This window comes from Phytophthora ramorum (genome assembly GCF_020800215.1).
Source record: "Phytophthora ramorum isolate Pr-102 chromosome Unknown Phyram_PR-102_s0008, whole genome shotgun sequence".
NCBI classification, from domain to species: Eukaryota; Oomycota; class Peronosporomycetes; order Peronosporales; family Peronosporaceae; genus Phytophthora; species Phytophthora ramorum.
Window position 1 is genome coordinate 545718 of NW_027150654.1, and position 23405 is coordinate 569122.

Below are 23405 nucleotides of genomic sequence, written 5' to 3' on the forward strand. Positions count from 1 at the left end.
GAAGAGGAGGTACCGAATGGAGAGCGGTGGGAGGCCAAAATGCTGAAGGAGGTGCAGAGGGCGCGCACGGTGTCAGTCACGAGCGAAGCGCTGACACAAGTACTTTAAGGCTTGGGTGTCGAACTCGATAAGGACGCATCAAGATTGACGGACACCAAGCCGACTGAAAATGCCGGTGAGTACACTTCAGAGGCACATGAAGATCCGGACGCAAAAACAAAGAAAATGCGAGCGAAGAGCTCCGCTCCACGCGTCGCCGCGCCGGACCGAGCACCAGGCGGTTCTGCGCTTGCCGAAGTCATGCACCAATTTGACGAGGAAGATGAGTTGGCATCACTCGATGATCCGGACGACTTGGACTATGTTGATGACGGCGTGGCAGACGAGGATGAGATGGACGAGATCGTGGATGGAAACGAGGCGAAGGTACCTGCCGCTCGCCATCATGATGACGATTCAAGTGCTCAGTCTTCAGATGATCCCGAAATCAAACCAAAAGTACACAGAAGTCAGCGCGTGCAACCAAATGAAGACACTCGCGCGGATGCTACGTACGGTGTGGAGGATGGGGCCCCTGTTGCCGGAAGTTTCTTGGAAGGATTTCCCATTTTCTGGCGCTCGTGGGAGCAATTCGAGAAGGTCTTCGCCGACTTCCAAGAGCGGACATTTCAGTTGTTTTCGTGTCGGACCAGTACATCGGTGGAAGCGCGCAACCGGATGATAGTTCAAGAGCAAACGAAGGCAAAGAAAGTGAAGGATTTTGGTTCGGAAAAGAAAAGTAAGCGCGCGCGTCGTACGCGCACTGGTGGGAATCTACTTCCTGCGTCGTGGGATAAATACAGCAGAACATTCTTGTGTACGCATGCCATGCCGTTCTTGAAGAAAGGAACTGGAAAGAGGAAGCACACGTCCGTCAGGTCTACGGGGTGTTCGGCACACATAAACGCCCGTGTTTGTCTGCGGCCTAGCAGCGATGGCTTTCATCTGGTTGTGAAAGCAACTGGAACGCATGATCATGCTTTGACGGAGCACCAGTGGTATAACTACGCCGAGAACCGCCGCATTGAAGACCCCCTGTTGTGCCAGGACGTTGAAGTGATATCCAAAGCTGGAGCGAAGCCCCGAGGAATCTTATCGTATCTGCGGGCGAAGACAGGTATTTTTGTGGAATTTCAGTGAAGGTTTTGTGTATGTTCTGTTTCTAATTACTGTATGCTTATTGTACGCTTCTGTGTGATTGTTGTGCAGGCAAGCGTACGGCATTAAAGGACGTTCACAACATGATTCAAGGCGTGAAGCACACATTTCGCGGCGGAAGATCAGATGCAGAACGCGCAATTGCTGTACTTGACGAATTCATTGAGAGCGCGAGCGGAAATACGGCTGAGTTCATTGTGGACAGCGACAACAATATTGTGTGGGTTGTCACGTTCCAGTCTGCGCGGCAAAAGCGTCTTTTTGCTGCATTTCCTGAGGTCGTGCTGGTGGATTCCACGCATGGCACCAATGCCAATCGCTACAAGTTGTTCAGCTTCGCCGTGCATGATGTCTTCGGCCGGGTGAGATCAGAATGGCAACCAGAATACCGAAAATAAACCGAATTATTAATTGTTGTTGGTGTGTTTATTGTTTTCAGGGTCAGTACGTGCAGCACGCTCTCGTGCAGACTGAAGAGAAAGCGAATCTGGCATTGGCTGTCGCCGCTTTCAAGAAGAACAATCCAGGGTGGTCAAATATTCGCGTGTTGATGACCGATAAAGCCCTACACGAGAAAGATGTCCTTCATGAAGGCTGGCCTAATGCTAGACAATTATTATGTCGGTGGCACGTCGAGACGTGGTTGAAGAGACAGTGCTCGCTTTTGGGTGGGGTGGGGCAGACTGAAACAAAGCAGCTCAAGGTGATCATGAAAGGACTCGTGAATGCGGAATCCCAGCACCAATACAACGATTTCAAGGAGGCTTTGCTGATGACCCTCGACAATGACAAAGATAACCATCTCTACAAGAGTGTCATGCAGCATTGGGACACAACGACTGATGAATGGGTGATGTTTAAGCGGGGAGGTGTGCCTCACTTGAAGAACAACACAAACAATCATCTAGAGTCAAAGTGGGGTCGCGTGAAGGAAGTCGTTGATGGAAACTTCACTATTGACGAGCTAGTGTCTATGCTTATTACGCTACAAGACTATGCTGAAGAACGATATCTAGCAGAATTTCACCGCGTCGGTAGTCGTCCTCCGATGACAGAAGACCCCGAGTTGACTGCATTAGCCATGCAGCTCAGTGACTATGCGTTCCGGATGGTGGCAGAGCAGCACAAGCTGGCCGGAGGGCCGTCATCTTCGTACGACATCGAGAGAGACGGCGAGCAGACTACGCTGACAAATCCAGCGACCGGTGAAGCACACGTAGTTGATGCACGGGTACGCTTTTTGTTGGATTTCTGTCTTTTTGTTTATATTTGGTGCACTGATCTCATACTATTATGTTATTGCAGCTCTCATCCTGCGACTGCATATTCAGCCAGACATGTCTGCTACCATGTCGCCATGTAATGCACGTCCGCAGCAAATCAAATTACGAGACCGTTATCCCGCCCATGCGAACGTTTTCGTCGCGGTGGATTGTGCATAGCCCCGCTAACAACATTGATGAAGGCGATGTTATTCCGGGAGGCTTGAACCGCATTAACTGCCCGTCTATCCGAGCTCTCCCGCCTGTTGATCGAGACACGAAGTACAGTCGCAGCAAGCAGCTCACGGAAAAGATCAACGACGTTATCTCAATCCAGCCGTCCAGCACGTACCGGTTAGCGATGACCTGGCTGCAAGATTTCCATACTGCTCTCCGCACCGGCAAGTTAGAAGAGTTTACAGGGCGTGACGTGGTCGACAATTGCAGCGGATTTCCCAGTCTCTCGCAAATATCAGTACCTGACAGCGTGACAATATCGCAGTTGTCGTTCACAGATCCAGGCGTTCCAGTTGAAGCTAAATCTCTCGCATCAGCGTCGCCAAAAGCAGAAGTTGCCGTGAAGGCCCCGATGCCAGCGCCAGCATCCTCTATAAAAGAAACAACCAAGATTGAAGGTTGCTCCAATGCCCCTATTGTCTTTGCCTCGCCGCCCAAGAGGAAAGGCATGTCGAAACGTGCAGAAAAGAAGGATGAGTCCAAAAAAGAGATGAAGGAAGCGAAGCGCATCATGTCGTGCATTCAGGAAGGGAAGAAAGCGCGAGCTGTCAAGCTGTGCCACATGGAAATTCTTAGCGGACCATACACCAGAAAAACTACGATACCACTAGTTAACAGGCTTGATCTGACGCCTTTCGTAATCAGTGGAGTGCTGGTGGTGCGCCGATATACTGTCGGGCAGCCGCAGCCCGTCATCACATCAATCCCGCAGGCTGAGAGAATCCGTCAGGCGATCCAAGCAATTGAGGAAACGAATAATCACGAATTGCTAGCCCGGTGGGATGATTATGGCTGCGCGACTTACGAACAGTTGAAACTGATGGAAGGCGTTGTGATGGCGAAAAACAACTTCAATTTGGTACAGTTAACAGTTGACTGGATTGACAAAGCGAAGTTTCGAGCTGATTGCCTTGTCGAGCCGTTCAAGGACACACATGATGTCTTAAAGGTGAGAATTCGAAGCGCCAAAATCAGACCGAAAGTCAACAGAAAATGAACAAAACTAATATTTATGCTCAATGTGTGACTAGATTGACCACAAAAATGCTGTCGAGGATCTGAACCTGGGCCGATGGTACGTTGGGAAGCATGCTCAATTTGGTAGCGAGTTCTTGGATTTTCGCGAGAACCTCTGGCTTCACTCTGGCTCCATTATTGGGGCCCTTTTCATGCTGCGGGAAACGTACCAATATGTTGGTGTCGCCAATCCTCGGTTTCTTGACTTTGAAACGACGGAGCAGAGAACTCGTCTCGCTAGTTCGTATGGGGTAGCTGTACCAGGTAACAAGAGCGTCATCAGCGTGGTTAACCTCGGCCATCACTGGGGTGCATTCTTCATCGACGTCCATGGGAAACGATGCTTCCTGTTCGATCCCATGCAACTGAAAAGCAACATCACAACGCTGAAGAACGCGGTGCGGATGGTCATTGAGCCGGTGCTAGATAAGACGGATCAGCTCCAGTTCGACGTCAGTAGTAATATCTAGCACATAACGAAGTGGTTTTTTTATTTTCGCCTTTTCTTTCGCTAATTTAATAAGCAGAATAGGTTTAGGCGTATCTATTAAACTGGGGCGTTGCAAAAGACGCGACCTCTCGACCACCTGAGAGCGCGAGAAACATCCAACGCTTCACGAGGTAGTTTCAAATCGTCTCGAGCAGTCAGAGCTCTAAGGCGGTAAAGTACACACTGCATTACAAAGCAAAGCTCTACTCTAGGAATTTGTATGATTTTCAGCGAATCGTAGTAGTTTTCAGCGAATCGCAGTAGTTTTCAGCGAATCGCAGTAGTTTTCAGCGAATCGCAGTAGTTTTCAGCGAATCGCAGTAGTTTTCAGCGAATCGCAGTAGTTTTCAGCGAATCGCAGTAGTTTTCAGCAAAAATACTTGGCAACGTTATTTTATTTTTAATCCTGACAAATATAAAGGATATAATATATATAAATATGACGTACTCAGCAGAACAGTATATACTTAACAAGGAGCGTATTAAAGCTGCTCAAAAGCGCTACTATTTAAAGACGAGAGAAACGCGTATCGCTAAGCAGCGAGAATATGATGATAAGCACCGAGATCAAATAAAAGCGCAAAAGCGCAAAATGTACGCGGCAAAGAGACAAAACGAACTTAAGCAAAAAGAATCCGAACCTAACAACAAAATCGAACTTAACTAATTATTTAATTTTTTTCCAGATTGTTTGTATTTGACTATCATATAAAGTCGGTTGATCCTGACATAAAAAGTCAATAATATAAAGACGAGCTCACGAGTAAAAATATAAAACCAGGAATATATAGAGAACATGTTTGCCTACGAGCTTGAAGGACTAAGACGCTTAAATATCCAAACCATCAAATGGGGGAGCAGCTATCGGGTCAAGGTTCGTGGTAGAACCGGTAAGATGGTATATGTAAGCAATATTTCTCTTCCTAGAAACCGTAAACTAGTAGCTAAGCAGTATAAGGTTCCTATGGATAAATTGAAGAAGAATGTGTCACCTGATTACAAGGTTGACCCTAAATACCGTTTCTATAACGGAAAGAACATGGAGTCACACCTCTATGAGGGTATTCCAGCCTCAGAGTTCTATGACAAGCTTGAGAACGTTCTCGCAAGTCAGAAGAATGCCTTTAAAATCAACATTGCGCTAGGCTATGATCTTATTAGCAAAACCGATGATAGCTTCACTCAATATTGGTACCCTAACATCGATAATACAGCTGTATTTGAGAGGCCGGTTGCAATAAACAGTAAGGCAGATATTCGAAAGAAGGTCATATCCGAGATCCGTTCCATGGAGTTAGCTGATAAACTCAAATACCCATCGAGTGGGTACAAGCTTAAAGCTATCACTGGCTTTAGAATTTTCATCTATCACCGCGAACATGCTCTTGGAGATAGCGACGCTGTAATTCCCAAGAGCATCCGTGATAACAAGCATGTAATCAACTTTCGTAAGACGAATAACAAGTGTGTATTTCATTGTATTGCCTACCACACGCAGTCAGGGGACAAGAAAGATCCAAGATTCATTCAGGCTCTGGTGAAGGCAGCATTCCAAAGCTACTGTTCTTTCAAGGGAATTCCCTATTCGCTAGCTCTCTTCAGGAGTTTCAAACCGATCGACCTCCTTCAGCTCGATGAGTTAGAGGAGTGCTTCCAACTGAGTATAAATGTCTATTCGATTGATGTCGATAGCGGTAAAGTGGACTGCATTCGTCCATCGGACAAATCATATGAACCAATTAACATTCTATCTCACGCAAACCATGCTCTATATATCAAGGATATTAATATGCTTCAAAGCAAATATCAATGCCAGAAGTGTGAAATGATATTTATAAGTTCTTACAAGCTAAATAACCATAAGAGGAACCAGTGCGAGCTCGTAAACATCGAGAGCTTCCCAGCTGAACCAACCATCTACAAGCCACTCCAGAACACCATTAAATCTCTGCTCATGAAGTACTCTATCAAGGGTATTGATCAATATCTTGACCATTTTATTGTTTATGACTTTGAAGCTATCCTCAAGCCGACAATGGTACAACACGGAGAGAGCACCGTCTTCACAAACGAACATATTCCAGTCTCTGTCTCAGTAGCGGATAGCTTAACTGAGGAGGTGCGTTGCTTCGTTAACGATGACCCAAAGGCTTTGCTTATAGACATGTTTAATTACATCGGTTGTATCGGGTCGAAGATCCAACAATACAATGTTTCCAAGTATGAGTCACTTCTGCGTAAGCTTATCGACGCTCACGGCTTAACGGGTATGGAAATCCCTGGAGTCGATTTAGCTAAGAGGTACACTATGAGTGATGTAGATAGCTGGATTCAGGAAGCTAAATATTCCAGCTTCTTTGATTTCCACAGCATCATTGGTTTCGGCAAGCAGCGAACGGATTATAGCAAAATCAAGCAGCAACTCGATCAGGTACCGGTATTTGGCTTCAACAGTGGACGATACGATATCAATCTCATCAAGAACCCTAGCTACATGTGCATCGCTACCAACGACATGAAAATGCTAGATATTACTAACTACGTCCCGGCTGGTACAAGCTATGACAAGTATCTTACTACATATCTCGGTGGCTGCAAGTGTGATGACAAGATTCGTTGTGTCTGTGGCCTAGGCAAGGGGCTCTTTCCCTATGAGCACATCAAATCTTTTGAGGTGCTCCAGGAGACTACAATCCCTCCTAAGTCAGCTTTTGACAGCTCGCTTCGTGGCACTAGCATCAGCAATTCTGACTACGAGCGAGTAAAGTTCGTCTGGAAGCACTATGAGATGAAGTCTATTAGAGATTTACTCATCTGGTACAACAATTTAGACGTAGTCCCATTCATCAAGGCTATCAAGGCCCAGCGTGAACTGTTCAAGGGGTTTGAGCTAGACATGTTTGCCGATGGTGTATCTCTACCAGGCTTGAGCGAAAAAGTTATGTACCAGACCTGCTTTGACAACCTCAAAAAGCAGAGCAGAGAGCCGGCTAAAGCGTTTAGATTTCAGGCAAAGCGCATGAGAGGATACAAGAGTCAGGATACGGATGCTAAACGGGAGTTCGACATGACTATCGATCATCTCAATCATCTACTCAAGCAGCAGAAGTACTTATGCGGGCTTTGCTACTGTCAGCTATCAGCAGATACGGCCTCAGCCGACCGGGTGAACAACAAGCTAGGTCATATCGACGGAAACATTTTGATCAGTTGCATTGAGTGCAATGTCGCTCGTAAGGATATGTCCCTCAGTGGATTCCGATACAAGAAGCTTCTTGACTTCAACTCGGATCGTTTGGTGTTTAGTATTGATAAGGAGGAATCAAAGATCTATGGTAAGATGAAAGCTAACATTGCTGGGGGACCGTCAATTATTTTCAATCGTTACGCTAAGCGCAACGAGACCAAGATTAGAGATGGCAAGTTATGTAAAAAGATCATTGGATATGATGCCAATGCACTGTACTTGTGGGCACTTGGTAATGATATGCCATGTGGGCGTTTGACTACTGTCGAGGTTTACGATGGTATCATCGATGATATCAAGAACGACAAGATATTTGGCTTCCTTGAGTGTGATATTAGCACACCAGAGCACTTGAAAGAGTATTTCAGTGAGATGACTCCCATTTTCAAGAACACTGTTATCGATTGTGAAGACCAAAACACCATTGGCTTACACATGTACGACTACAACCTTTCTCGAGAATCGGGTCGCGCAAAGCCTGCTCGCAAACTAATTGGCAGCTACTTTGGCGAGAAAATTCTCGTTTATGCTCCGTTGCTTAAGTGGTATCTTGCTCACGGTATGGAGGTCACCAAAACCCACAGCTTCATCAAGGCTAGCTCTCACAAGGCATTCTCCCCATTTATGGATGCTGTATCGAGCGCACGACGAGAGGGTGACGTTGATAAGTCTAAGACTATGATTGCAGAAATGATGAAACTTGTGGGCAACAGTGCATTTGGTCGGTCAGGCATGGATATGACAAAGCATAAGGAGATCAAGTACGAATCAGATGATGAGAAAATTAAATCACGGATCGAACACTTCACGTTCCATGGACTCGATGAACTGAACGATGCTGCGGAGATTACCATGAAAAAAAGAAGAATTAAGAACAAAAATCCTATCCATCTGAGTATTGCTATTTATCAGCTAGCCAAACTAAGAATGCTACAGTTCTACTACGACTGCATTGATACATATTTCGACCGTAGCGACTTTCAGTACCAGGAAATGGACACTGATAGTGCCTATATCGCTTTTAGCTGTGAAAACCCGTTTCAGAGCTGCATCAAACCTGAGCTACGTGACCACTTCAAGCAGCACAAGTACGAGTGGTTTCCGCGTGACTACAACACTGAGGTAGCTAAATTTGATCGACGCACACCTGGCTTGTTCAAAGGTGAGTGGTCTGGCGATGCGATGGTTTCATTATCGAGTAAAAACTACATCTGCTACCTCCCTGACCATGAGTATAAGGTAAAAGTTAGCGCGAAGGGTATTCAACAGGGTCGAGGTCGCAATGACGATGTGCTCAACCCAGATGGATTCGAGACAGTGGTTCGCGACCGAATCACTCTTCAAGGCACTAACAAAGGCTTTCGCATCAGTAAAGAGTCCAAGTCAATCATTACATATACACAGCGGAAAACCGCTCTCAATTACTACTACGATAAGAGAAAAGTTTTAGACGATGGGATTAGCACCATCCCTCTAGATATTTAGGATCTTATAGCTTTGTCAACCATTTATTTTATGAGCAGTAACATATATTATGGCAGATCTACTGACGAAACTCTACTATGACCCCAAAACAGGTTTTATCGCAGCCCGGCCTCTGTACGAGAAGGCCAGACAGATAGACCCGAAAATTACATTTAAATCTGTTAAGGCTTGGTATTCTACCCAATCAGAAATTCAGCGTTTTCAGGAGCAAAAGAAGAAATACAATGGCTTTAAAATCACGTCGCACAACCCAAATTCGTGGCAGATGGATCTCGGTTTCTGGGAGAAGCGCCCAATATTGACATGCATCAATATCAATTCGCGCCTTGGCTACACTAAGATACTTAAAAATAAAACAGCATCGGTTGTATTGGCAGCAATTAAAGCTTTCGTTAGGCTACAGAAAGTAGATATTCTAACTAGTGATAACGGCAGCGAATTCATGAACAAGAAGGTGCAATCATTCTTCAAGTTGAAGAATATCGAACACTACAACAACGAGCCAGGAGATCACGGAACCATGGGCAAAATCGAGCGCTTCAACAGAACTCTGAAGCAACGTCTAACAAAGGTCGCTCCAAAACCTGTAACACAGAAGCTAATCAACGATCTAATTGGCAATTACAACAATACTATCCATAGCTCTATTGGGATGACTCCAAACGATGCTATAGGTGAGGTGATGACGTCGGAGCTGAAGCATAATCAAGTTGAGGTAGAGCGCATTGGGAATGAGTTCGAAGTAGGTACGTCGGTGCTATATCGACTCAAAAAGCAAACGTTTGACAAGGAGGCCGCTCGCTGGAGCAAGGCTGTATATACGGTTGTTGGTATGGATGGATATCGAGTACAGATCCGATCCAAAAACGGGCATACTCTCTATAAAGCACCGAATGATCTCAAAACAGTACAATCAGAGGCGACTGAAGCCACTATCAACCGAAATGATATTTTTGAAGCGGAAGATATATTAGATCATAAGAAGCTTCGAAACGGTAAGTATAAATATCTTATCAGATGGGTAGGCAACGAACCTAATTCCTGGGAGCCTGAAGGAAATCTGCGCCTTATCAATAAAAACAAACAGAGTCAGTTGGAGGAAGAGTACTGGAAGGGGCGGTCGCTCCTTCACTGAGCCCGACACATTATTCTTTCAGTTGAAAGGAGGGGGGGGGGGGGGGGCGGAACCCCTCTCAGGCGGGCCTTCGGGCAGCCACGTCGTTCGTCGCCCGCTCCTTCACAGTGCCTTTAGAGTCGCGCAGTGACGGCCCTATCTACGATATCAGTACCTTCAAGCACGGCTTGTATCATCGTTCTATGGCAACGAATGGTCGTTTGAAATCCCTTCGGGAAGGTCGCAGAGATTTCCGTTCCTCCACGCTCTGCTTGAAATCACGCTTAGGTGTCATCATCTTTAGTGATAATCTAAATACTCTTTCTTCGTTCACTGCACATTTCTTTATTTTATAGCTTTCTTCTAGCAACATCGAGTTGTCATAGACAGGCAAATCATCAAGAGGGTCACAGTCAATATAGATGATTTTTTCATCCATCTCAACTATATATCTTAAAATATATATGCACTTGACCTTCTTCAAATGTGTAAGCATGATAATGGATGGAGCGGGAAGCCATACAACACGGCGGACGAGTCCCCTCTCTCCCCACGAACAAGTGAATACGAACAGCTTAAGCGTGAGCTACGACAGTTGCGTCGGAAACTCTGGATAATTACTGAAATTACTAGACTTAAAGATGAAATGCTTAATCTTGACCCGGTATCATCGTTTAGGAAGACGGTATCAACTCGAAAATACAGAAACGAGCTCGAGACAATATTTGGTGTGCCATTTAAAGCTGTTAAAGATCGATATTTGAACCTTTTGAATGAGCGAAATGAGATTTGCCACTCATATGACAAAACTACGCATACCCGAGTCATGCCGAGTTACTGGTAGAGCAGAGTATGCACTTTCCAAAAAAAATTTATTCGATTTAATATAGCTACAATGTTCCCAAATTTTAAATCACTAGCTCAAAGAGAGCAAAAGCGACAGGAGCTTCTTGAACGGGTTCAGCGGCGCGTTAGGCAAGCAACCGCTAAACGGCAGATGTATGAAGGCACCTCATGGGCAAGTGATTTTTCGAACACAATGACAGCAGTCCCGAAGTCATCCGATGTGTCAGTTCAAACAGAGTCCGATGGTGAAAAAAAAAGCCCGAGTGATGGAAACTCCGTGAAAATCCCTGAGCTCTCATCAGTTGGAACGAGCACAGACGCTGCGGAAATGACTGATGTTGGTATCGATGCTCGACCTGATATGATTGATAAAAATGTTGAAGTTCGACCCCAAACAGCAGAAGTCGAAACAAACACACCAAAAAATAAAACGAAACCCGTTCGCGCACGTGATACCGAGCAACAGGTTGAATCGCGCGAGTGGATACGCAGTTTATTCAAAGCCAAACCAAACTGGGCTGCTCTACGAGTTCGTCCAATTCGTAAAAAAACTGATAGAGAGGACAATAGATATTATCTTGGTGAGGAAGGATCGTTAATAGTAGTCAAAAGTGGAAACAGATCTAGTAATTATAAATCGATTAATTGGGAGGCAACAGAAGAGGCAATCAAAGAAATTTTGTATACTGGTGAGAGCAATTCAGTCGACGAAGTCAGCTATATGCGTATGGAGGACCCTCTGTATCATGCACGCTTAGCCAGAAAGCGCATGGGCGATGAGTTAGAAGACCTTGAAGTGCCTCTAAAAGATCGAAGACTAGTTGACCTTCATTTCGATAAGAAATCGACCTCCTCAACGTCAGACAATGAAGAAGCTCAGATCAAGCTATTTTGGATTATTATTAAGAATAGAGAATTGCTAGAATCGAATGGCTTATCTAAGAGCATCGAACCTGTGCTACAGGGAACAACCAAGTCAGCAAAAGTTTATCGAGAAGGATATGTATGGGTAGATCGTAGTATCATCAGAGTTTATGACAAAAAATCTAATCGAGCTCACCCATCACTGTTAAAAGTTGTCGATTGGCAATCAACTTTAAATGCGTTTCTAGACATAGTCGAGCGTAGAGGGTTGGAGATTGCTCTCGTAGGTAAATCGGACAAGATATTGACACCAAACACGTATGAACAATCTAGTAATGACGTTGAAGCTCGTCATGGTGCTAAAACAGGATCAAATGAAGACATAGATCGTAACATGTCAATTTCGGATAGCGAAGCTAAGCAGCTCATCACTGAATACTTCCAAGAGCTCCTTGATAAGAATGTGGAGATTTCATTTCGCTTGAGGCCGATCATAAATTCAAAAAATGGAGTTAAAACCCATGAAGCTTACTATTTTGGCAAACCCTCGCTTCTTAGACCACTTAATATTAATAATAAGCAAAACGAACCACTCTCCGGTAAAGCGTTGTCTCATTTAATGAAAAACATGAGGTGGATGGATACTTTCGAATCGCTGCTAAATGGAATGGAGTATATATACCGAGATGTAACAGATATATATGGTCCGAAAACTGACGAGGAGACGTGGACGGAAGCAAATATTATTCAGAATCTCCAGATATTGCGAGCGATCATTTTCAATCATGCTGTTGACATCAAGCAGCCAAGTTCGGAAGCATATGATTACGACGAAACACTACAAAGGCTGCATGATGATGCGGAAGCCGCGTTTCAGGGGTATGGAGAAGCTCAGAAGAGGTTTGATACAGCCCAAAACACAGCAAAAGTGTCTAGCTCTAAAGCTAATAATTCTGCGCTTAAGGCAGCGAGATCGGCTTTGAAAGCTACTAAGGCTGTCTATTCGTTGAAGTTGAAAAAATATACTGATATGGATCGTGAGAAAAAAGAGGAAGAGGAATGGGAACATGCTGCCTTTCGCGCTCGTGCTACCCGTTCGGGTCTAAAAGGCCGTGGCTTGAGGGGTGCAGGTGTAGCTCCACTGGACGGTGTAATCAGGCGTGGTCGCACGTACAATCTTAACGAGATCCAGGGTCTGGCTACACCAAGTGCATATGTATATCATCAGCTAGGCAGTAAGTATATCCGTCTACCGGATCTGGATGCTAAAACGCTCGTGATTGTACAGCCTAATAGAAGAAAATGCGGACCTAAGTGTGAAATCAGCGATAACCTGCAAAAGATGATCAGGACTCTGGTATATAAGCAACATATCGATCAACCGTCTTATGATAAGCTCGACATCGCAGATAAAAAGCTATTTAAGGAGATTCTCTCCATCACACATCTACAGTATAATTTTCACAACAAGCTCGAGGACCCGTTAGAGTCTCTTAAAGCCGAGTATGACAAACTCAAGGGGGAGCTAGATTTAGGAAACGATAATCCTAGTATTATCAAGCAGCTTAAGTCTCTTAGTGTAGATATGTACAGCAATCGACTTATTTCAGATTCAGAGTTTAAAGATATTATAACTCGTTTACTATAAACGAAACCGGAGATGTTCTTCTTTAATCCAAGAATTATATCCAGCTCGGGTGGACGCTATGGTGATAATGCCAATCTTAACCTCGCAGAGCTCAAAACTATCATGAAGAATCTGATCATCCACGAGCGACCCCAGCAAACACAGACAGCCGTATGGGCTACTGATCTTGATAAAACTATAAAGACAACCGATTCCGCTACGCAGACGACAGGAGGACGAGTGTGGGCTTACAAGCCGTCTCAAAAAAAGAAGGCTTCCGTTAAGACCTTCGCTATCTAATTGAGATTCATTCTACCAACCGCTGCTTCACATTGATTTTTTTTATTCGCTCGTACGTGCGTGTGGTCAGCGAAGATGCGATCGTAGATATTTAAAGCCACGCAGTCTCCTTAGTGCCACGCAGTGGTGACTCCATCTTCGATATCGGGAAGATGATAACACGAGCACTCTACGAGTTGTCACCCCACCCACGTCGTATGTGATCTAGTTTTACATTGAGCGTCTCTATTTGTTTAAATGCGTCTCTTAGCGCCGCGTGTAGTAATGGAATTGCTCTTTCATAGCTAACGCTCATCCGATAACCTGGGATAGACCAAGGGTCATCTGGGACAGCCTCCATTGTATCATCTTTCGTTAGGGTTAGCAACAATGCATGGCCAGCCTGGTACAGATCCTGAGCAATATAGCCCAACTGCTCCTTTCCGTCTTCACATTTAATCTCATAACGAACAGGATTAATACTCTTGACAAAACCTGTCCCAACCACATTCGGTATTGTTTGGATTTTATGCTTAATTCGACGATCAGAGGATATGTATATGCCTCTAACCCCAACCTTCAACGCCTCTTTGCAATAGATCGATGTAGTATCGCTAAAAGTACCCGTTCGACCTCCTGTGAATGAACTTGGCGTAGCTGTTGCTGTTGTTGTTGATCCTACAACAACCGATGCCACCGACCGCTCTACATGGAGAGAAGCAAGTGGTGCAGATGTGCCGATTCCTACTTTGTTGTCAGCAGTGAGTACGAGACAATTGGACGTTCCGTAGCTATCCCAACTAAGATAGTTGCTAGCAACGCCATCACCAGCGACGTAAAACGACTGTGTAAAACAATTATTGGTAGTCAAACTTTTACCAAATCGCATGCTGATCGAGAATGATGGAGCAACGTTAGATAATATGTTCAAAAGTTGATCTCCTTCGTCAACATTTCCAATACGTATATTTCCTGCATTAGTAATCGACATTCGCGCGAAAAGGCTATTGTTTTGAGCTGATGAATCCTTCGTCCAAAATTGTAGATCAGTCGGGCTAAATCCACCGGTGATGCGTTTAGCTACTATTCGAGCCCCTGGAGTGTACTGGGAGAGATTGGAAGTAGCATCGTTGGCGAATGTGATGGTTGCCGTTGACCCAACCGTGTCTGACATGTTATTTATGATCAAATTGCCAACGTTCGCTGGTGCGTTTGAAGCAACCGTTTCTCCGCTCGTAGTTGAACACATAGTTCGAGTATTGCTAATTAGGCTAGTCGCCGTTAAACTAGATATCGTCCCGATATTTCCTGATGCGTCCAGAACGACCGCCTTACCATTCGCTGCTGTACCGGCTGTAATAGACAGAACATATGAAGGAGCAGACTGAATTGACGAGCCTCCCACGCTCAAACTTCCACATGATATTGCATTGGATACGTTAAGTGAACCTAGAGTACCAACCGACGTAATATTAGTCTGAGATCCTGTCGAGAGGGTCCCTGAAATTGATCCAGAGCAACTGATGGATCCGCAAGAGATCGCATTGGATACGGTAAGTGAACCTAGAGTACCAACCGACGTAATATTAGTCTGAGATCCTGTCGAGAGGGTCCCTGAAATTGATCCAGAGCAGCTGATGGATCCACAGCCCACCTCACCAAGTCCGCTTATGTTGCCACCAGTTCCAGGGACAAGTGATACACCCACTATCGCTGCTCCTGGTGTAATCCCAGTAATATATGACATCCGATAGTCATTCTTATCAACGAAGATGGTTCGTGCATAATCATAGGTTAGATTGCCGCTCGAATCCAATGAAATATAGAATGCGGGGTTATACAATGTTGATACAAATGTAGGTCGTGGGTAACTAAAGCCACTCATCACCAAGGGCGTAGACGCAGACGCAAACCTAAGGTTTTAGCGTCAGGTTGTTGTTGATTTTGTCTCGAGCTATATAGATCGAGCGATTTTAACAAACGATCATGAGCGTTATTAGACAAACGTCAAGTGGTGCAAACCGCGAGAAAATGTCTTTAAGCTCACTTATTCCAGATTTCGGAGCTAGCCTGCCAAAACAGTTCAGATCAGCATCGACGGGGGATATTCCTGCGTTGGGTATCAAAGCTCTGTTCAGAATGATTGTTCTTGGTCCCTCGTTCAGCGGAAAGAATAATCTCTGTTTGTTCATACTCAAGCAGTCTCCGCACGTCTTCGCGCACCTAACGATCATCGCTCGTAATCCTCACCAGGAGTTGTATGAGTATCTCCGCGATAAGCTAGAGGGCTTCATAACTTTCGCGGATCCGGACAATCCGCCGAGCGTTGACCAAGTACGACGAACACCCCTTAGCTCGAATAAACCTGAGCTTGTCATCATAGACGACTACAGTAACGATAAACTACTCCAGAAAAACTTGTTCTCGCACTTCTACACCCGTGGTCGCCATTTTAAATTGAGCACTATATTTCTTAGCCACAGCTACTTTGCAACCGATAAAATGATTCGTTTGAATGCGGAATACGTAGCGATCTTAAAAGCTAATTCTAAGAGGGATCTGCAGATGGTTGTCAAAGACTTTAATATAAAAGGAGTTGACGATAGATCCATTGTCTATTACTACAACAAGGCTACTGAGCGCAAAGGACAGATGCTTTTCATTGATTCGGTCAAGGGACAGATTCGTTACAATTTCGAAAGACCGATCAAAACCGAAAGTTATGAGTAATTCATATTGATCAGTCCGAATTATGACTCTAATCATATATAACGAAGATGGCAAGCTTTTTGAAAATCGATAGTACCAACCTTGTCCAGGATGGGTACAATTCAACGTGGCGCTACTCGTTTCCTGGTTCGGCGGCCGATTTCCGTGATGTAGCCTGCGCTATTCAATCCATTAGCCTTTACAACAGTGAGTACAACATTGATTCAATGCAGTTCCAGAACACCACATTCAAGGTTGAAATTCCAACAGCTGGAACTACTTCCACAGTCAGTATTAGTTTACCTGATGGCTATTACAAGTACTCTGATATCAACAGAAGCATTCAAGCCGCTCTAATCAACGCTGGTGCCTACCTCATCGATCCTTCCGGCAATAATGTTTTCTACATCCAACTCAATGAGAATAGTGTATACTACGCTGCACAATTTGATTTTAGCCCAACGCCAACGACTATACCGACTGCCGGAGGTACTTGGGTACGCCCAGCAACAGGTTTATACTCATCTGGTGGTACTGGGCTACCTACAACTACTCGAGTTCCTCGATTAATAATTGATAATGCTGCTTTTGGATCAGTAGTAGGGCTTTCGGTAGGCACATATCCAGCAGCTTCTTCAACTGTCGCAAGTGCCCAACTATCGAACACCATTCCGCAAATTCATCCTACCAGTTCATACATCGTTCGTTGCGATCTAATCAAAAATGAGTATGTCGTATCGGGTGATATTCTATCTGCTTTTGATCGAGGTGATGCAGATATTGGTCAGCTAGTTACTTATAAGCCGTCTCAGTATGCTTGGATGAACTGCCACAATGGTTCGAGGACAACTATAACAATTAGTATCTATAACCAGAACGATAAGAAAGTGAAATTCCGAGACACTTCTGTTTCGATCATGCTTCTGCTGAGAGCCAAAGAGCAGAAGCTCTGACCTACCAGGTCTGAGTGTCTGCGACCCTTGCGTCCCGGCGCCAAAAAATAATTTTAAAAAGTTCTGACCTACCATCTGCGAACTATGCGCTCCGGCGCTGCAGATTTTTTTGTTTGAATACTATATTAGTACAACTTTATCTATCAGATTACGGTGGAATTCATAATCTAAAACTGCCACCGGCTTTACCCTTACTTCGCATAGCACGGAGTTTAGCCATGTGATCCTTAGCCTCCTGGGAGCCCTTAGCAAATTTGATGGGCCTTTTAACAGCCATCTTAACTGGAACGCCAACTCCATAACGACGACGGACCTCTCCTCGAATCGATTTGATGAGATCCGAATGTTCAGGTTTTGTCGCCTTACTCAGTAGATATTTCTCTCCGACATCGACAGCATCAGTAAGAATACCCTTTCGTTTTGTGTAAGCGAGAGCACGTTTAGCCCCTTTCTTTACATCGGACATTGATATACGACCACCTGCGTTACCCACGTCGCTATCGTCATCATTAATACCGATACCTGTCATCGATTTAATTGCAGCTCTGGCAGGGATCGCGCCTTGGGGTGCTCCTAGAGCGGTAGCGAGACCAGGAACGGCTGCATCGGCAACGCGGGACAAAATACCCGAGTCCTTAGCGAACTTGAAGGCCGACTTAATGCCTCCCCAAACTTTCCCCCAAATACTCGCCCCATGCATACCACCACCTTGCAAATGCTTGAACGGATATCCAATTTCCTTCTTCGTGATAAGAAGACGCGTTCCCTTACCAGATGTGCGAGCTCGGAGGGCTTTTGCGTACGATTCAGGGTGAAGATGGAGCGTAGCACCGGACCCGCTTAACTCATCTTTGGAGAGTGATAGCGTTCCGGTCTTGAACGCTCGCTTGAGCTTTGACTCAGGAACATCACTAGCGATAGCTAATTCGCGGTACATTGTAATAACCTATATTTGTTAAGCTAAATAATTTATAGAATAGTCAAATTGAGGTCTTTCATCTTGTCAAATACCTCCGGCTTCTTATGTTGCTTGGAATATAACCACAGCATACACCATATTCCGCAGTAGTCCCCATATGTACCTTGATACTGCTTGGTATTGTATTTGCTAATGCCATACTTGGTTGGAGGACCTTCTCCCATTGAATCGTAATATTGCCCGTTTCGGACTGCTGTCCAATGCCCTACATCCAGATTTGGCGTTCTTAGTAGAATCAGATACGAACCTTTCTTAGGTAGTGGTTTCTTAATTTCACTCGATTCAAAAATGTCATCCAAATGTACTTGTAATCTATTCGCAAGCTCGATGAGATCATGATCGCTGGTTATAGGCTTGATAAGATCTGCCATAATAAGGAAGTTAAGAGCTTGCTCGAGGACTTCAACCACTCGAGCTTCGCTCTAATATTTATTTTAACTAAACTATATTGAGGATCATATAGATTCAACCATGTCTGAAACACAACTTTGCGACCAATATTTGTACCAGAGCTCGCTAAAGAGCGATCCTGAGATTAAGGTAGCCTCTGGTAAGCGGGTACCGTTTGTAATCGATCTAAACCAGGGCTCGTATCAGAATGGTATTATTACTATTGACGCCACGTCACAGCTGAACGGATCTGAAGGCTTTGCTTGCCTTCGTGATGCGTATCTAATGCTGCCGTACAAGGTCTCGATGCGAAACGGCACTACTGCTCAGACGGCTGCTGCTAATCGTTTCTGTGTGTCGCTGAAATGTGGTAATTGGAATGTCATTGATTCGATGTCGCTGGAACTCAATGGAAAAACCATTGTCTCTATGGCTGACTACAAGATGTTTTGGAACAACATCCGTGCTCAAACAAGCTATTCCCCTCAATATGTTGAGAAGCATGGTGCTGAGTCGTTCCTATTTCCGGACGCTGCTCAATCTGTTACTTACAATTCTGTCACGAACTCAACGAATGGTGATGGCTATTCAAACAATGCTGCTTTCTCATCCGCATTTAATGTATCCAATCCCCCTGGTGGAGCCACTATTCCTAACGATGGCTTCGTGAAGCGCCTTTTATCAAACCCTCCTAGCGCGGGTACTGATTTCACGTCTAGTTGGCCTTCGCTTGGCGGATCAGCTGCATCTACAAACATCGCTAATCAAACTGCACGTGGTGCATTCGTTGCTGGATCAGCTTCTTCTAGTGCAATCATGGGTACATGGAACTACATGTTGAAGATCAAACTAACTGACCTACACCCGATCTTTAAGGAGCTTGACCTCTTGGCTAATCCTCAGATTCGACTTCGCTTCCGCGTCAATCAGGGATCATCTGTTGTTGCTGCAGATTCTGTAAGAGGTATGTCGCTAACCTCTACTACTCTCTCATCCGGTAATACCTGCCCCGTCATGATTGCTGCCTCATCCACAGGAAACCCTATGAATGGAGTACTTCCAGCTACTGCTAATGGTTTTAGCATCGCCTGGGGCGCAGTAGTCAATTCGCTAGAACCTACACTTGATGGTACCTATATGCCTTTCACGACATCTCGTCTATATGTACCATTCGTTCATCTCGAGAATCCTCAAGCCATTATTTCGAAACCTGTCAAGAAGGTGCGCTACAATGATGTATATGCCCAGCGATTTGACCAGCGCGCTGGCATTGGTAAGCAGTCGAGTCAGTTCAACGCTTCCTTTGACCTACAGCTTTCGGCGAGTGTTAAGAACGCTAAGTATATTGTGGTTCTCCCGTTTGCCGAACAGACTAATAATTTTGCAACGGCAGCTGTGCAGGAGTATCAGAGTCCATTCGATAGCGCCCCATGGACGGTACAGCCGGGTTCATCGATTCGTAACTTCAACGTACGTATCGGATCGCAGCAAGTCTTTGACATCAGTCACGACTATGACTTCCATCATTTCACTAATGAGGTCGCCAAGATTGGTGCTATCAACGGTGACCTGTCTCCTGAGCTTGTGAATGGTCTTCTTGATTATCAGACTTGGTCACTTACCAACCGCGTTCTCGTGGCAGACGTTAGCCGTCTGACAGAGCGTGATGTACCTCAATCGATCCAGATCCAGGGAGTCAACGCGGGTTGCCAGGGAGTCAATTTGATCGTGCTTGTCATTAGTGAACAGGAACTAAGCTTCGATAGACTAACTGGGGAGGTATTGGAATACACCACAGCTTAAGAAAAAAATATGGATTTAATTAAAATTTTGATTTATTGTCTTGGTAACTATATAGATACCATGTCAACAACACTTTCGTTCGGCAAGCACAAAGGCTTCACTATCCAGGAAGTATTCGAAAAGATCCCAGCTACTGCCGCTGGCTTCGTAATCAGAAAATGCTAATTGGAGATTCTGATTCTGAAATTGTTAAATTTCTTGCGAGCAAGTTCGCAAATGGATACAATGACGAATCGTATCTGCTTAATTTCGGTAAGTACAGTGGGCGTACAATCAATCAAGTATTTGCTGTTGACGAACCATATTTGATGTGGCTACGTTGTTCTAAATTTGCCACTGAAAAGGCACCAAAGCTGTGTGCCTCTATTGACGAGTTGTTTAACTGATTGAATGGATTTTTTTAACTCGATTGTTGGTAGAGTTGATGATAAAAAAACAAATATCGCTACTAGACAAGTTTTCTTAGAGCTCTCACTGGTCGAGATGATTCGAACCTGCTGCTGAAGCGTTGGATGTTTCTCGCGCTCTCAGGTGGTCGAGAGGTCACGTCTTTTGCAACGCCCCAGTTTAAAAGATACGCCTAAACCTATTCTGCTTATTAAATTAGCGAAAGAAAAGGCGAAAATAAAAAAACCACGGAGTAGATTGGTAGATATTACTACTGACGTCATATCGGGATGTGTGCAGCAAGACAGCTCATCCTGCGGGCTGTGGTGTTTGGTGGTGCTGGAACTACTGCTGTTTGGAGCAACGCCTGAGAAGTGGAGTGATTATTGGAATGATTCGCTATATGGAGCCGTCGCGTACCTGCGCATGCGATACTTGCACAAGATAATTAGGCTTCAGACTCACTTCAACGTGGCTATTGATGAAGGGGATGAGGGAGAGTAGGCTCGGAATTTCTCGTGTTTGGTATTAGCATCAACATTGGATGCCTGCATTCTGTAACGCTTTGGTTCTAAATACGATATACCGAATTTGCACATAACGCGTGTGACTTAGAGTTTTTTGGCGAAGTGGCCTGGTGTATCCCGTTTGCGTGAACCCTAAATATCCGAAAACATAAATATATTATAATTCTCAGACTGAAATGCCATATGAAATCCTATACTTTATATAAAGCATGCACTGAGGAAGAGATTTGGTTCGTTCATATCAGTGTACTCTATGAAATGAACCCGATATAGCGTACCCTTACTTGTAAACTACACACCATCCGTATTCTATTCGCGTCTGATTCCATTAGTAACAAGGCCACACCCATCATCTCCGACGATTTGCTCACCATTTTCTCGTTTCATTTTCTGTTGCTCTAGCACGATCCCATCTGTAGTGCTGATTCCGTATTTCATTGTCATCACAGAAATCGTTATCGTAAAAGCTTGTGTCTAGAACTGATAGCAGTTTGTGCCCGGGTGGTTCAAATGGTATAGGGCTAAAAAGTACGTGGCTCCGGCCGCAAGTGCTGACAGTAATTTCCAAAGGTTTTTCTCAAGGTTGTAGGAGCATGCAAACACAGGTGTCCAAGTTGGACACAGTATTTTGGTCCGCACGGAAAGGGAGATGACTGACAAATCTGACGATTGATCACAGCTTTCATGAAGCCTATACATGCACAGGTATATTACATGTACGCACCACTCAGAAGGCATGTGCGCATACTGGTAAATAGAATCGCGAACAATTATCAAGCTGTAACCTTGTCTAACTCGCTTTCGAAATCAAACATTGGACACCGCGAAAGAAGCACAGTTAACGTCCGAGTTACATTGTTCGCGGCTTCTTTGTGGCGTGTTTTACTCTACGTTGCAAACCCCGTTTTGTACAAGAAGAAGGGGGGGGGGGGCGCTTGCCAAGGTCATCCCGAATGACGTTATGTCAATTATTCTGGTTGACCCGCTCGATTCTCAGCAGACTGTACACACACCAAAATTGATCCATCAGAGGATGTACGTTGTTCAACAGGTAGCCTCACGTCGGCTCGACGACACATCAGAGATCACCTTCTGTAGAAATTTGCCGTCCGACAACCTCAGTTCGCATTTTGCCTTCAAGCCCACAAATCCCTCACTTTGCAAGAAAGTTTGTCTCCAACTAGAACAGCATGCACAGCAGCTTGTGGGGTATTGTACCAGAGAACAGCGCCAACGACCGAGCGAGCACATGCTGCTGTACCGACAAGCAGCAACCGACACTGGGAGGGCTACATCAACATGACTGCACACTACGCTGCGTGTGTGCTACACCAACAACGGACTTCATAATCAGCGCCAATGGTTGGTACTGCGGAGCTGGAGGGCGCTGCCGCAGGGCACGCCCTCCTAGGAGGCAAGTACAAGTAGAATAGGACTGATAATCGCTACTCCAATTGAACTCACTTCGCAATCTGCAATCAAGTGCGCAAATGTCATACAGCTTCCTCCATCCGCCGAATGTGCACATGCTGAGTGACAATGTCATCGGAAAAGTGAGAAGCTCAACGACGACAAGATACACGAGTTCAAGACCACAGTTTTCCCAACAACGATATGGTAGCTTGGTGGTGGTTGCACATGAGATCCTCCAGGAAGCACCGCAGACACAGTCCACGCGGGCTGCGATTCCTTTCGAGCACAAGGATATATTGAACCCAGTTCCCAACAAGCCTCCGTCAGAGCTCGCTGGGGGCCCTGACCAATATGCTGCAAAATTACTGATCGCAGAGGGAAAAGGTGATACAGAGCTGCGCCGACAGCGTAGTCGGACAAGCATGCAGCGATACAGGAAAAAGATCGAGGACCATGTGATCGCTTTAGAGCGTGACGTCAGAAAGCTACGAGGAGAAACCCAAACGCTTCAGCTCCAGTGCCAAACGCTCTCTTCCGGTGTCCCCACAGGAACGACTGCCTTGTCGGTGGTGGCAGAAT

At 45.1% G+C, this 23405-nt stretch overlaps 1 protein-coding gene across 1 annotated transcript; it reads left to right on the forward strand.

The window, feature by feature from the left end:
• Window positions 1-225: 225 nt before the first annotated feature.
• KRP23_9201 (Zinc finger SWIM domain-containing protein 3) lies at window positions 226-4183 on the forward strand (the record flags this gene model as incomplete). Its single annotated transcript, XM_067894730.1, has 5 exons — window positions 226-1156; window positions 1249-1559; window positions 1637-2428; window positions 2503-3645; window positions 3728-4183. The coding sequence occupies 5 exons, from the start codon at window positions 226-228 to the stop codon at window positions 4181-4183; spliced, it is 3633 nt and encodes a 1210-aa protein (XP_067742378.1).
• Window positions 4184-23405: the final 19222 nt, after the last annotated feature.